Raw genomic sequence first — 17,019 nt, 5'->3', positions numbered from 1 at the left:
TTCTTTATATTCTGCTTCCCATCCCCTTCACCTCCATCCCTGCATCAAATGGATAGAATTATGCCCATTCCACCTGATAACACTACAGTTGAACTGTGACTAACTGAGTTTGTTTTTTGAGACTTTTTGAAAGGCTTCAGATCTTTCTGTAATTGACCCTCTAAGGAAATCAGTTCCCTCTAACTGGATGGAATTGAAAAGCAAAGAAGTTATGTTTAACTTGTATATAACCTTAGACTACGCGTGGAATACCTTGTGCAGTTCTTATGGTCTTATTGTAAAAAAGATATGGAGGCACTGGAGATGTTGCCTAAACATTAACTAAAATAATGCCAAAACTGTGAGGTTGTCGAAAAGATGGGGTTGATCTGAGAAGTCTTCAAGGTTATTGAAAAGTTTGATGGGGATAAATGTAGATCAGATATTTCCACCAATAGGGGAGACCAAAACTAGACGCCATAAGATGGCCCAGTAGGGAATTAGGGGTAAACTACTTTGTGTATTCTAACCATTGTTTGGTGTAATATACTTGCGCAAAGAGTAGTTGAGGCGAATTGCATAGATGCATTCAAGGGGGAGCTAGATAAACACCTGGTAGGAATGTTATGTTGATGGTGTTAGATGAAGGGTGAGCAGGCTTGTGTGAAGCATAAAACACCAGCATTGACTTTACTGGCTTAAATGATCTGCTTCTGTAGAGCTGTCACTCCCATCGTTTATCTTTTGCCATGTGCCATTAGCATTAATTTGAGCAAATAGCAGGAGGTATGCATTTTTTACTAGCCCTTCTGGCAAATTTTGGATCCAAGAAAGTTAAGGCACTCTAAAGGACCTGGAATTTCCTCCCTTTAATAATAGATGCTGCTAGCAGAAATGCAACACACACATTGTCAACAAAGTATTAATATAAAATTGCTTAAATGGAATAGGAGAATTCTGGACATCACTTTTTATTCTGATGTAGGATAATAAGTGCTGAATAGTATTTGATTATTTTTAAGTGTTCCTCTTCGGTCATTTTGAGTTCATTGTTACTTGGCATTCATCCATTCTGTCTTCTAATTCCTTTCCAGGTTACCCTGCAGGTTACCCGACAACTGCTCCTGCCTATACTGCCAATATGTATGCTAGTGGCAGTCCTGGATATCCTCCTGGTGAGCTTTCTATATTGTTTCAATCCACATTTAGTACTTTAAATTAATCAAAACTCAAATTTTTTGCATTGTAATCCAGGCAATAGATTATGTAATTTTTTTTATTGCTCGAGTATACAGCTATTTTCTGTTGGACAGAAATTGATATTTATATTTTTTCCCTCACTTTAGTTGCAGCTCGCATGTTGAATTCATTGAGTAGAAAACTGACCAAGATTGGGGGTGGTGGGGAGGAAGGATCTCATGGTCATAACTGAGGGAAGTGGAAAACGCATCTGTTTCAACACATTACTGTGGCAAAGATTACGAAGCCATAAAATCGAGGTGGAATTACAACACATTGAGAATATATCAGTCTTTCAGTTTCATTTATGGAATTTCTAAGTTCACTTAGAATCCAACAGGTGTTTCCCATTCTTGAAACCATAAAAAGGCGATACATAGAATCATAGAATTTACAGTGCAGAAGGAGGCCATTCGGCCCATCGAGTCTGCACCGGCCCTTGAAAAGGGCACCCTACCCAAGCCCACACATCCACCCTAACCCAATAACCCCACCCAACCTTTTTGGACACTAAGGGTAATTTAGCAAGTCCAATCCACCTAACCTGCACATCTTTGGACTGTGGGAGGAAACCGGAGCACCAGGAGGAAGCCCACGCACACACTGGGAGAACTGCACTGTAAATTCTATGATTACAGAACATGCAGACTCGGCACAGACAGTGACCCAACCGGGAATCGAACCTGGGACCCTGGAGCTGTGAAGCAACTATGCTAACCACTATGCTACCGTGCTGCCCACAATACCTGTAATTGTTAACCATAACATCTACTTTTTGTACTTTAGATGTGGAAAATACTTGGTAGTGAAAGAACTTCTCCCATTGCAGCATATGTAAGAAGGATTGCTCACTACTTCTGTAATATTTAACCGCAGTCTCTCTTATTAGTTTTCACGAGTTAAATCTCATCATCCAGCACCAATGGGTAATGTATTTCTAGCAGAAATGCTTTAACTCCCTGAGCTTCAGATTCTAGCTGTGCTTTATTTGCTTTAATTTCCCCCAAGGGCCATGGGGACGTTTGAAAACCATGGAAACGTCTGGGATTCCGGTGGAGTTCCGAGGCATTTCACACATGATTCCAATATCACATTATCACTATCAGACAGATTATTGTTGCAAACCCATTGCTTTTATTATTATCAATAAAGTGAGTATCATCCCTGGCTTGGTTTGGAACATTCTTGCCTCTGAGTCGTAAGGTTCTGGCTTCCAAGTCCAACTCAAGGGCTTGAGCACAAAAAGCTAGGCTGACTCCAGTGCAGTACTGATTGAGCTCCAGATGAGCGGTTAAACTCGGGTCCCATCCAACTGCATGGATGGATGTAAAATATCTCATGGCACTATTTTCAAAAAGAGCAAGGGAGTTTTTCCCCAGTGTCCTGGCCAGTATTTAGTCCTGTTGCAACATCACAGAAAACAGACTATCTGGTCACTATCACATTGCCGTTTGGGAGTTGGCTATGTATAGAGTGGCTGCAGCATTTCCTAAGTTACAACAGTGACTACATTTCAAAAATACTTAACTGGCTGCAAAATACTTTGAGGTGTCCAGTGGTTGTGAAACATACTGTATAAATGCACGTTTTTATTTATTTCCATCTATTTATAATGCTAACTTTGAACATTGTGCTCACGATTTTGAGGGGAGCTCGTACTTATTAAGCAGTTTAGTTCAGAATATTGCTATCACTTCGGAGTAGGGCTAGGCCATTCGACCCCTCAATCCCACTCGGCGGTACGTGGCACAGTGGTTAGCACTACTGCCTCACAGCGGCAGGGACCCGGGCTCAATTTCAGCCTCGGGTGACTGACTGTGGATTTTGCACTTCCTCTCCGTGTCTGCGTGGGTTTCCTCTGGGTGCTCCAGTTTCCCTCCCACAGTCCAAAGATGTGTAGGTTAGGTGGATTGGTCAAGATAAAATTGCCCCTTAGTGTCCAAAAGGGTAGGTGGGTTACTCGATTACATAGAATCATAGACTTTACAGTGCAGAAGGTGGTCATTCGGCCTATCGAGCCTGCACCGGCCCTTACAAAGAGCACCCTACTGAAGCCCACGTATCTACCCTATCCCAGTAACCCCCACTTAAGATTTTTCCGACACTAAAAATCCACCTAATCCGCACATCTTTGGACTGTGGGAGGAAACCGGAGCACCGGGAGGAGACCCACGCAGACACGGGGAGAACGTGCAGACTCTGCGTAGACAGTGACCCAGCCGGGAATCGAACCTGGGACCCTGGAGCTGTGAAGCAACTGTGCTAACCATTATGCTACCATGCTGCCCACAGTTATGGGGATAGGGTGGAGTCTTGAACTTAACTACGGTGCTCTTTCCCAGGGCCGATGGGTCAAATGGCCTTCTGCACTGTAAATTCTATGATTCACTACTTGATAGGATCATGGCCAATCTGATTGTGGTCTCAACTCTATTTTCCTATCCACCTTAGATTCTTGGTTAAAAAAGGAAGTCAATCCAACAGCTTTAAAATATATTCAGTTACCCTGTTTACACTGCTTTGGGGCAGAGAATTCTACAGGCTAATGACCCTCCAATAAAATATTTCTTATCCTAAATGGGAGACCCCTTTGTGTCCTGGTGGTGCTAGTTTCTCCCACAAGGGAAAACATCCACTTAACATCTATCCAATGATAACCAAGACTGGTTTGTTCTCAGCCCCCTCCTGCATTGATTTCCACATGAGAATCAAAAGACTTGTGTCAAGAGATACAAAAACATGGCATTTATGTAATGCTCAAAATGCTTCATGTGCAACCACTCTTTGAAATGCAGTGACTATTATATGCAAGCGCAATCGTCCTTTTGTGTGCAAGAAGGTTCCACATATATCGAGATGAATAACGGTTGGCCTTTGTTCATACCAGTTGAAGGAGGAATATTGGATAGGAAGTCTAGAAGCGCTCTCTTTTGAATAGTTCCAACCACACTAATAAGATGGCCACTGTTTAATAATTTGTCTGCAGAAGGGTAGTTCACACCATCAATCTCTTATTATGACAAATAAGAGGACTCTATCCTGAGCCATTGTTAAGAGAATAGCTATTGGCTTAAATGACATTCACCATAAAACTTCACTTTCAATTTCATGGTTTTATGATCAGTAACGATATTGAAGAAAATTAGTTTCAAACCTGGTCCAAAATTAGCAGTGCAGCTATGATCTACTCTGTTCATGTAATCGAGCTTGGCCGTTATCTCCATAGTGGATGAAAGCTGTTTTTAAGCCAGAGAATTATCAATTAGTAATAAATTTGTCCCAAATGGGCTAGCTGAATTGCTAAATTATTATTTTTTTTGGAAATGTTTTTATTAAGTTTCTAATATTTTGTACAAAATTACAAAACATACAGACACCTTTTAACAACACCAACCGTCCAAAAGCAAATCAGAAAAAAGATGAGAATCCCCTCAGCTACACATCACCACACCCCCTCCAAAAGCAGCTAACCGTAACCAGTTCTCTGGAATAAAATATAAACGGCCGCCATCTCTGGTAGAACCCTTCAATCGACCCCCTTTGATTTTCTCAAGGTGCAAAAACTCCCATCAAATCCCCAAGCCACACCGAAGCACTCGGCAGTGTTGCCAACCTCCAGCCCAACAGGATCTGTCTCTGCGCCACCAACGAGGCGAAGGCTAGGACATTGCTCCCACACCCATCCACAGCTCTGGCACATCCAAAACCCCAGAAATAGTTACCAGGGGGCAGGGTTCTAGCTCTATTTAGGATCACTGACATGGTGTCAAAAGTACCTCAAGTTGTGTGTGTGTGTAGAGCAGTGCTCACACCTATCCTTCCCACCCACAAAAACCTTTCTCATCCTCGCCTTGGTGAGGTGCACTCGAAACACGACCTTTAACTGGATACGGCTCAGTCTCGCACACGACAACATTCACCCTCTGCAGCGCCTCACTCCACACCCTTTCCTCCAGCATTGGCCCCCAACTCCTCCGCCTATTTCTCTTTCGCCTCTTCTACCAAACTCAACTCTTCCCCTGCTATCTACGCATTTATGCTAGGCGTAGGAAGATGGCTGCACCACCAGGAAAGCAGAAAAAACCCTCTTAATAAAGCTCCGCACCTTGAGGTACTGAAACATGTCCGAGCCTGACATCCCAAATTTCTCCTTCAGTTCCCCCAGGCTGGCAAACCACCCCTCCAAGAATAAATCACCCACTGTCTCCAGCCCTTTCTCCCTCCATGCACAAAATATGGCATCCATCCTCGCCGACTCAATTAGGTGGTTAGCACAAATGGGAGCCAGCCTTTCAGCTGCACCCAACTTAAAATGCAGGTAGAGTTGCCTCCATATTTTTAGCATGGGCACCACCACTGAATTCATTGAGTACTTTGTCGGTGCCAATGGAAGTGTGCTGTTACCAATGCCCCCAAACCTGTCCCCCTACATGCCTCCAACTCCATCAGAACCCAGAGTTCCCGGGTTCCCGCCCCAACCCAACACCAACTGTGTTAGCAGCCCAATAATAGTTCAGCAAATTTGACGACGCTAAGCCTTTCTCTCCCTCCAAATCCTTGAGGCCTTACCTGCCAAGATAAAACAGAAAATGAGCTGCTCAACCTTTCGGAAAAATGACGTGGGCAGGATGACCAGGAGACACTGAAATAATAATAGAAATCTTGCCACGATGTTCATCCTAACCGTTTGGACCCAGCTCACCAATGAAAACAGGAGGCTATCCTACCTCTGCAAGTCCGCCTTAGCTCTACCCACCAGGCTTGTGCAGTTCAACCTCTTAAGCTGCCCCAATCCCCCGCTACCTGGACCCGTAGGTATTGAAACTAGACCCTGCCAACCGAAACGGCACCCCCCCCCCCCCCAAAAAATCCGGCTCCCCTCCCTGATAACCACAAAATATTCCCTCTTTCCTATGTTCAACTTGTAAACGGAGAAGGCACCCAAGCGATACAAAATACCCATAATATTCACAGTGGACAACCCCAGATCCCTAAAGTACAGCAGCAAATCATCAGTGTGTAATACCGTGTGCTCCACCCGATCTTTAACGATCCCAATCCATGCATTTGAGGCCATCAAAGCAATGTCCAATGGCTCGATTGCCAATGCAAACAAGGGAGGCATGAAACACCCCTGCCTTGTACCTCTTGCAACCAAAGGAACCTGGAGGTCATGGTGTTGGTACAAACAGTAGCATACTGAGCAACTGCACCCACGACACAAACCCAAGGCCAAATCCAAACTTCTCCAACACAGCAAAAAGGTACCCCACTCCACTCGGCCGAACGCCTTCTCCGCATCCAGTGATCCGGCCACAGGGGTAGAACCACATTCGGCAACCGACGTCCGTTCGACGACGACGTCTGCTCCTTCGCAAACCCATCTGATCTTCCTTATTACCTCGGGGAGGCATGGTTCCAACCTTGATGCCAATACCTTGGCCAGTAACCTGGCATCCACGTTTAACAGGGAGATTGGATGATACAACCCACACTCTGTGGGTCCTTTGGGCCCTTATCCCCTTCTTCAAGAGCAACGAGGTGGCGCATTGTCTCTGGAAGGCGCTCTGTGCAAAGGAATCCCTAAACATGCACAACAACAATTGACCCAACTGATCCGAAAGCATCTTGTAAAATTCCACCTGGAACCCATCCGGCCCCGGCGCCTTCCCTGCCTGCATAGGATTCAACGTTGCCTGAATATACTCCAGGCGCAATGATGCCTCCAGCTCCTCCAACAACGTCTTCCCCACCGTGGGAAAATCCAACCCCCCCCCCCCCCCCCCCCCCCGGAAAACGCTGTCATCTGTCATTCATCCTCCAGTGGCTCCAACCTATGCAACCTCTCATAAAAGGCTCTCGACCACCATTCACCTTCTCCGGGGCAGAGACCATCCTACTCTTCAAATCCCTAATCTGAACAATCTCCCTCACTGCCTCCTGCCACCTTAATTGGCGAGCCAAGAAACTACAATCACTAATCATACTCATTCTCTGCCCCTTTTGCCCGCCTCAATTGCCGAACCGCGCTGCCCCTTTCGCCCGCCTCAATTGCCGAACCGACCTATCAGTGGACAGCAAGTCAAACTGCATTTGCAGTTTTTTTTCTGCACCGGAATCGGGTTTCTCGCATACATACAATCCACCCCTAGAATCGCATCTACCAGTTTCTGTCACTCCTCCCTCGGCACCACGTCTTCACATGTGCCTTAAACACTATGATCTCTCCCCTGATCACCATCTTCAACGCTTCTGCAAAATAGCGGGTGAAACCTCCCCGTTAGCATTATTTTCCACATACTCCCGTATGGCTCTCAAAATCCTCACACAAAACCCCAAGTTCGATAGTAGCTGTACGTCTAATTGCCATCCCCTATGGTGCTCCCGACTGACCTCCAACACCAATGCACCCAATGATTTAAAATAACCACTGAATACTCAGCCTTCCTCACCCCAGCGCGAAGAGTCCGACTCATTTAACAATAAATACATTTAGAGTATCCAGTTCATTTTTTCATCCAATGAAAGCGCAATTTAGCGTGGTCAATCCACCTTGCATGCACATCTTTGGGTTGTGGATTGTGTGTTTCATAAATGACACATCATCCCAATCCGGGGCATACACATTGACTAGAACCATCTGCTTCCCCTCCAATGCTTGTACTACCATCACATATCTCTCTTCTTTCCCCCCCCCCCCCCCCCCCCAAACTGCCCATCCCCAATCCACTATATCCCTCATCACCCGGAACCAAACCCTCTTATTAATTAGAATCGCCACCCCACCCCTGGGCCCTACTATCAAGTGAAACACCTGGCTCACCCAGGCTTTCCAGTGCCTATTCTGACCCCGTTCCCACATGTGTCTCTTGTAAAAACACCACGTTGGCTCCCATGAGTAAAACCCCTCACCCTTTTTACCCAGGTCTCGCATGTTACAGGTGATTAACCTTGTCGGGAGCGCCTCAACACCCGCCCCCCCCCCCCTTAAATCAGCCATTACCACTGTAATGCGTCATACCGTCACCAATTCCTCGGCCATAGACACACCTAAGATGGTCGCCTGCCCCACCCAATGAGTGAGACAAAGAAAATCCCTGTGCAATGATTTATAAATTCTGTTGGAACATAAACTCCATTTGGTCAGCAGTAGAACCTATGGCTTTAACCTGTTGCTCCCCAAAACCACTGTACTAGTAGCTGACAGCTTCCAGGAAAATGCAATTCATAAAACGAAAAACATGAGAAATCTTTAGTGGGGGTTTCAGAAAATTTGAAACACCAATACCATTCGCTGTTGGGCATGTATGCATATTGTACTGTTAATTTTGTCAAACTTCTTGGTGACCAGGGTAAATGCTGATTATAGCCAAGCTACTTATATTTTGGTTTTAATAAATGCGCCATTGTTTATCATTCTCATTTCTTGGTTTCTACCACGGTCCTGAATATTTAGGAAACAAAAGCTTTATTTCCTCATTAACCTGATGAAATGCAAACAAAGCTGCAGTTCTATACTGGATTTAATATGTTGGTGTAAATCTGCCTCCTAAATTCATGCTTCTAAGCAGTGCCATTGATTATTGGCGTTATCAAACCCATCTACTGTGTCAGTTTCCCCAGCATAATATGAAAATTCCTGGTAGTACATACACGCACAAAAGTATACTCTATTTTATAGATATCTACCAACAACTCAAATAATCTGGCCTACTATCCACCAAACTGTTTCCCTTTTCTAAAGAAAGATCCTTGTGTCAGTCTATGATTGTATGATAGTGTTTTCTCAGTGTTAAATGCCTTCCTGCAGATTTGTGGTATTTGGGCTTCATGTACAGTCACAGTACTAATGATGCGCTGAGTTTTACTGTATCTGTCATGCTGTATGCATTTTACCGTGGCTCCTAAAGGCAGATCTTGTTGCAGGCCCGGGTGCACGAGTTCTGGTCCACACTAAATCCAAGCATATTCAGTGTCCTTGTAGGCTTGTTTCACTCTTTAAATGTTATATGTTCTCTTTTGTGCTTTTATAAGCTGCATTATGGAGCCACAAGGTTAACTGAAATCAAACTCAATTGTTGGGAGAAACTATATGTCATAACCTTCAATGTTTGAATTTGCTTTCATTTGTTAATATCAAAAGATGAGATATCTAGGTTATTTCAATGAAAGAAAGAAATATGAAGAAATTATACTAATAACCTTAAATAATCAACGGTTACCTGGCACAAATTCGGAGTGCAGATTAAAGAGACAAAGGATTGTATAATCAAAATTGTATTGGCATCCAAATTTTTTGTTTTAAATATGAAGGCTGAAGAAACCATTCCTTTTGTTCTAATGGTGCAATGAACTTTAGTCCTTTCACCTCTGGGTTTGAATACAACCTAGATTAATAGGATAGAACCATACCAACTGTATGGACTATAGGAATTAGGGCAGTCATAACCAAGGTATGCTTCACTGCCTTTAATCAATTGGATACTTGACTCTTGGTGTTTGGTGCTGACATTGAATGTCCAGCATTAATCTTTTTTCTGGCTGGAGCTTAGTTGCCCGCTGTACCAGAGAATGGTAGGGTTCCCATTCTGTTTTGTGCATACCCATGTAATGAATTGGTAACCTCCACTTTAACCATTTGCACCTCCCCAACAGCAGTACAGAGAAAGGGAAAATATAAACTACACTTTATCATATGTATGTACTTCTGGTAGGATTGGCATTAATTGGAAATGGGTTGCCTCACCGTGCTCAGTTAAAAAGCAAAAGCTTGCACTTATGAGCCCCTTGCAAATTGGTAGGGAGTTGTCCGAATCGTTCACATCTGTCATCACCTAAGAGAATGAGATGTAGGTATGGAACTTGGGGAGAGAAACTGAGGTTCTTGAGTAAATTGGCATAGGGAGTGACGACCTTCAAAGGCAGCCTTAAAAGTGCGCAAATCTTCAGGTGCAGATGAATTGTGTCCCATGTTGCTGTGGGAGGTCATTGCAGGGGCTCTGACCCAAATCTTTAATTCCTCTCTGGCCACGACGAAAGGTGCCAGAGGACTGGAGAACAGCTAACTTGGTTCTACTATTCAAGAAGGATTGTAGAGATAAGCCAAGGAACTACAGACCAGTGAGTCTCACATCAGTGGTAGGGAACCTATTGGTGAAAACTCTGAAGGAGAGAATCCAGTTTCACTTGGAGAGGCAAGGTTGATCAGGGATCATCAGCATGGCTTTGTTAGAGAGAGGTCATGCCTAACAAATTTGATTGTATTTTTGAAGAGGTGACCAGGTGTGTAGATGAGGGTAGTACAGTTGATGTAGAATATTTTTGTTTTTTTATACATGTTTAGAGCACCCACCTTTTTTCCAATTAAGGGGCGATTTAGCGTGGCCAATTCACCATCTTTGGGTTGTGGGGGTGAGACCCACGCAGACACTGGGAGAATGTGCAAACTCTGCACAGTCAGTGACCCGGAGCGGGGATCAAATCCGAGTCCTCACTGCTGTGAGGCACAGTGCTAACCACTGTGGCATCGTGCCGCCCTGTTGATGTAGATTATATGGATTTCAGCAAAGCCTTTGGCAAACTTATAAATAAGTCAAATGCACATGGGATGCAGGGTAATTTGATAGGGTGGATTCAAAAATGGGCTGGTTTAGCTCAGTGGGCTAGACAGCTGGTTTGTGATGCAGAACAAAGCCAGCAGCGCGGGTTCAATTCCCGTATCAGCTTACCCGAACAGGCGGTGGAGTGTGGAATGTAACTTCATACTGTGACAATAAAAGGTTATTATTATTAAAATTGGCTCAGTTGTCGGAGAGTGCGGGTGATGCAGAGCCGTTGGCAATGATCTTTTCGTCCTCACGGTCAACAGGGGTGGTACCAGGGGATTGGAGAGTGGCGAATGTCGTGCCCCTGTTCAAAAAAGGGACAAGGGATAACCCTGGGAATTACAGGCCAGTTAGTCTTACTTCGGTGGTAGGCAAAGTAATGGAAAGGGTACTGAAGGATAGGATTTCTGAGCATCTGGAAAGACACTGCTTGATTAGGGATAGTCAGCACATATTTGTGAGGGTAGGTCTTGCCTTACAAGTCTTATTGAATTCTTTGAGGAGGTGACCAAGCATGTGGATGAAGGTAAAGCAGTGGATGTAGTGTACATGGATTTTAGTAAGGCATTTGATAAGGTTCCCCATGGTAGGCATATGCAGAAAGCAAGGAGGCATGGGATCGTGGGAAATTTGGCCAGCTGGATAACGAACTGGCTAACCGATAGAAGCCAGAGAGTGGTGGTGGATGGCAAATATTCAGCCTGGATCCCAGTTACCAGTGGCGTACCGCAGGGATCAGTTCTGGGTCCTCTGCTGTTTGTGATTTTCATTAATGACTTGGATGAGGGAGTTGAAGGGTGGGTCAGTAAATTTGCAGTCGTTACGAAGATTGGTGGAGTTGTGGATAGTGAGGAGGGCTGTTGTCGGCTGCAAAGAGACATAGATAGGATGCATTTAGGATGCAGAGCTGGGCTGAGAAGTGGCAGATGGAGTTTAACCCTGAAAAGTGTGAGGTTCATCGGCGGAGGGAGAGGCGGAGATAGTGGCAGCCATGGACGCGGAGAAGGCCTTTGACCGGGTAGAGTGGGAGTATCTCTGGGAAGTGTTGAAGAGGTTTGGGTTCGGGGGAGGGTTTATTAGTTGGGTTAAGCTCCTGTATAAAGCCCCGGTGGCGAGTGTGGTCACGAACCGGCGGAGGTCGGAGTATTTCCGGCTGTACCGAGGGACGAGGCAGGGGTGGCCCCTGTCCCCCCTGCTGTTTGCATTAGCAATTGAACCTTTGGCCATGGCGTTAAGGGACTCTGGGAAATGGAGGGGGGTGGTCCGAGGGGGAGAGGAGCATCGAGTATCGCTGTATGCAGATGACCTGTTGCTGTATGTGGCGGATCCAGTGGAGGGGATGGTTGAGGTCATGCAGACCCTAAGAGGAGTTTGGAGACTTCTCGGGCTATAGGCTCAATGTGGGAAAGAGCGAGCTCTTTGTGGTGCATCCGGGGAATCAGGGAAGAGGGATAGACGACCTATCGCTGAGGAGGGCGGAAAGGAGCTTTCGATACTTGGGGATCCAGGTAGCTAGGAGCTGGGGGGGCACTGCACAAACTTAATTTGATGTGGCTGGTGGAACAGATGGAGGAGGACTTTAAAAGGTGGGACATGTTGCCACTCTCGCTAGCGGGTAGGGTACAGTCAATTAAAATGGTGGTCCTCCCGAGGTTACTTTTTGTATTCCAATGCCTCCCAATTGTGATTACCAAGGCCTTCTTTAAGAGGGTAAGCAGGAGCATTATGGGATTTGTGTGGGCGAGTAAGACCCCGAGGGTAAGGAGGGGGTTCCTGGAGCGTAGCAGAGATAGAGGAGGGCTGGCGTTACCGATTCTGAGTGGCTACTATTGGGCAGCTAATGTGGCGATGATCCGTAAGTGGGTGATGGAGGGAGAGGGGGCGGCAAACCGCAAACTCCTGATCCTACCCACTCCCCCCCCCCCCCCCCCCCCCCCCCCCCCCCCCAAAAGTCTGAGACATCAATGTTGTTTATATAAATGACAAATAGTAAGGGACCTAACTCAGATCCCCGTTTTACACCACTGGACACTGGCTTCCAGTTACTACGGTAGCCGTCTATCATAGAACATAGAAAAATACAGCACAGAACAGGCCCTTCGGCCCACGATGAACCTTTGTCCTAGATTAATCATAGATTATCATAGAATTTACAGTGCAGAAGGAGGCCACCCGGCCCATCGAGTCTGCACTGGCTCCTGGAAAGAGCACCCTACCCAAGGTCAACACCTCCACCCTATCCGCACAACCCAGCAACCCCACCCAACACTAAGGGCAATTTTGGACACTAAGGGCAATTTATCACGGCAAACCTGGCACGTCATAACATTCAAGGCTATGGGCCAAGTGCTTCCCCCACCGCCTGACTACATTCGAGAGTTGCAAACTTTTTCGGACGGTCCCAGGAAGCTGGAAAGTTGCCGTTGAAAGTTCAAATTTCCTGAGCAATTCCCATGGAGTCAATTACTGGGATTGCCGAGGGGATCTCGTAATGCATTTCCTAGGGTACTTCGGTCTCTGCCTGTCCGGCCACCAGAATATCTGGTTTAAAACCAAAAATGTGCAGGTGCCAATTTAGCTGACTCTGCTCCTGAATCCACGTGCAGAACTTGTTCACTTTCCTTGATACAAAGCCATATTTTGCTCAATCAGCGTTTTAAATGTTACCTTCCAGTGAGTACTTGAGGAAACTAGGACTGCCAACTGGAGAAAACTGAAGCCATTTTAGTATTTGCTAACACATTGTGCAAATGTAAAGAAAGATGAGATACAAATTTCTTGTAGCTATTAACTTTAACTTTTTCATTTGCTTACCTGATTGACTAATAAAATTGAGGAGCTGTTTCACCGATGCCAGATCTATGCTATATTCTTACATAGGAGAAATATAGGAAATGTCGATGGGAAGTGCTCTTTTCCTTCCATAGCTGTGTGTTTGTACAATATCTTTTCAATGGACTGTTTTATTGAGAATCTTTGAAAAACAATAGTAGGAATGACTTCATGACACAGGGCTCTAAGAAGAAAATAACAGCACTGATGAACTCGACCAGAATTGATTGCTGGGGCAGGTAATCTTAGTTTTCACAATGCGGAAGGGTCATGAATCATTGCACTGTTAAAATGTTGAGACTAGTTTTGTTTTGTAACACCATTTTCTATCTCTGTGCAAGCTTTATTCATGATGAGGCAGAGCTGGCCACAGACATCAACTTCTGCTGCCTCTGAGGGTACTTATGACCTCCCAGTCGATGCTGGCACTGAGAGCAGAACTTTCCAAGCTTCTTCTGCATCATTCAGTAAATAAAACACATTTTTCCCTTTTATACTTTAGAACTTGATAGAACTGATTTATATGATGTTTAATGTGCAGAAGAGCCTTGGGGAATAATGAAGTATCCATTGAAATCACATTCATAAATTTGGGTTGGGAAAAGCAAATTGTGCTGCCAGTCTATTTTAAGGTAGAAAACCGTTTACTGTGTATAGTAAATATGAAGTTAGGATGCACAAGTGACAAAGTGGATTGTGAAATAATAGATAATTGTCAAAATCATAGTAATTTCACCATCTGTTATTCTAGATTTCCAAATAAATTAAACAGGATCATGAAAAAATAGGCTGAAACAAACTTCATTTTATATTCATGAGCTGATTAAATTGCTTGGGGTTTTTGTGCAATGTTTTAAAAATATATTTGAGTAAGAACCATGGAGAATAAATAATTTTGCCTCCCTAGAAGCTATCTAAAATTAAGATGAAAATCTTGCCCAACCTCAGTTAGTCCAAGTCTCTTCTGCACATGTTAGAGATGGTAATTTATCTAGTAGAAAACTTGTGTATAAATAGGATCTTGAGAACAGAAATGACTAAGAATCTCAAACTACTTTCTGTGCTGCTATATGCCTAACTGCAAATATAAGCCTTGCTTTCTTAAGTAAACCTGAAGCAGAACAAACTCAATCCGTTGCATAAGTTATACTTTGCCAAACTGAACTTTTCATATTCTGCATTAAATGCTTACATTCAGTATATTGAGATATATATTATATTAAGTAAAATAAAATTATTTTAATAGTACAATTTTAATTGTGGAGCAGCTTTGTCTATGGGGATTTGAATTGAGATGACTCCAGAAAAATACTGCAGCTCTGGCAGAACATACAACATCAAAGTCCACAGTTGATGGGGAAAGATATCTCGTACCATTCTCGAGATGCAGACAGTTACCTGATTTGGTGAAGAACATAATTTGCTATGATTTACTGTTAACTTTCCTAATTATAATTCCCAGTCTTACCTGACTAAAAGAGCATCTTGTTATGTTGAAGCGGTACAGTATTTGTTTACCGTTGTGCTCTAATATACTAGTGAGTCTGCAAAGAAATTTGCCCATAGAGCCTCATTTACTATTTGTCCGCAATCTCCGGGGATTCGTTCTTTTCACCAATGTATGTGAGCACAAGTGAGAGGAAATTGTTGTGCAGTGGCAGCACAGTTATGAATTTAAAAGAAAATCACATCAGTTCACATCTTGAGTCTTTAATAAAGGCAAGAAGCCGCTGCCCAGTGCAATATTTGTAAATTCATATAATTTTCACTAGAATGTGATATTTGTAAAAAGAAAATTCAACCTCAAAATAAAGTGAGAAATTAACTGGTGACTGGAAATGGGACTGCATACCTTCCAAAGTAAGGATTACAGTAGCATTTTCTTTATAATGTCTTTCCTCAACTTGGATATTAAACCTGGTAGGAAATATTTGTATTAATCTGCTTATTTGCTGTATGTCTCCCTTTCCCATTCCCATCCTTGTCCACCCTACCTCAACAGACTCCTCCCTATTTCACGTCGAAACAGTGTACTGCCCCACTGAACTAGTTGGTGCGCAGTCCACAGGAACTCACTCCTCAATGTCAGGACACATCAGAGCTGCCTTTGAAGGAGCGCTCTCCCTTTTGTGGAGAGTTTTGCACAGGAAAAACATTGGAAATATTCACAAGCTTCCAGATTGAAGGGTCTCTATTTTTCTAATTTCTTTCAGAATACCTACCTGGCGAAAGCAATTTTATATTGTCTGACCTAAATTCCATTTTCCCTAATTTAATGAAAATTGGTCAGGGCCAAATATTTTAAAATGATTGTAGATTATATTTGTGGACAGGTTGTACTGTACGCATGACTTTTTCCAAAAGGCTGGCCACGTCCAATTTCTCTACATGAAGCAGGTAAGTCCTTTTTAAGAGGCAAGGTGATTTGCATTACCTAGTTAGTTGGGGTGTGAATGTGTATGCATGCGAGAGAGATTGGATATTTTAAATGTAAATCAGCAGATTAGACTAGTTGCTGAATTATATTCGGCCAGGGGAGTATGATGACATTGAGCCTGGGCGCAATGCTCTGAAGTCTCACCCTAAGACAAAAAGGGTGTATTCAAGCAGATTTATTGCAGGAAATATGAACTTAATAGATAAAATTGTAAAATATAATTTAAAGTGTATAAATGCATATTGCAGTAACTTTCAAGTTTCAAAGCACTTACTGACGATTAAGATAAAGCTTTGACCTGGTAACTTTTAACCAATAGAAATTAGGAAAATTCCTGGTGCATCTGACATAGGGCTCTTAATTCCTGATGCGCAACAATAAGGATTAGTTTAAAACCGTAGTAACTTGGTTTCTGAGACACTCGAGTGACTAGCTTTCCCAGTCGCCTGTAATGTCTTGATAATTTGTAATGTCTTGATAATTTGTAATGTAGGATTTCACAGCAAGAGAAAATCGTGCTCCGATAACTTGGGGGTTGGTTTATCAGTCTCCAGATAATTGTTGGGTTGAACTGTAATTAACAACCTTCCTAGTACTGGATGCCGATCTTCAAGCTTTTTTGAAGGAATTTGTTCAGCCTTGGAGCACTCTGAAACATTGGGTCTAGGTGCCAAAATCACCTTTCACAGCCAAAATGGGATCAACATTGAATGTAATGGTAATTAACCAGAGTTCGAACTACTATACAAATAATTTTTTGCATGTTTTTATGGTTGAAAGACCCAATAATACATATACAGAACGGCAGTTTTTCCTTCGGAGGGAACTATTTTGTTCCCCCTGTTATTGTTTGGCAATGGCGCAAGGACCTTGCATTCAAATTGCTACGTTCCTCGAGTGATACTTTATTAAGAGACGTGCATGTAA

At 43.7% G+C, this 17,019-nt stretch overlaps 1 protein-coding gene across 5 annotated transcripts in view; it reads left to right on the top strand.

The window, feature by feature from the left end:
- The window catches only part of fam168a (family with sequence similarity 168 member A), a 150,122-nt gene that overhangs the window by 111,013 nt on the left and 22,090 nt on the right, over positions 1–17,019 (top strand). For all 5 annotated transcript variants that reach the window (XM_072477128.1, XM_072477130.1, XM_072477127.1 and 2 more), the window contains 2 exons: positions 1,074–1,154; positions 13,997–14,122. In XM_072477128.1, the coding sequence (XP_072333229.1) occupies positions 1,121–1,154; positions 13,997–14,122 (160 nt within the window). In that variant the 5' untranslated portion in view covers positions 1,074–1,120. The remainder of the gene's footprint in view (positions 1–1,073; positions 1,155–13,996; positions 14,123–17,019) is intronic.

The sequence above is a fragment of the Scyliorhinus torazame genome, chromosome 15, assembly GCF_047496885.1.
Source record: "Scyliorhinus torazame isolate Kashiwa2021f chromosome 15, sScyTor2.1, whole genome shotgun sequence".
Taxonomy (NCBI): domain Eukaryota; kingdom Metazoa; phylum Chordata; class Chondrichthyes; order Carcharhiniformes; family Scyliorhinidae; genus Scyliorhinus; species Scyliorhinus torazame.
The sequence above is the reverse complement of the archived record's forward strand: the minus strand, read 5'-3'. Positions and strand labels throughout refer to the sequence as shown.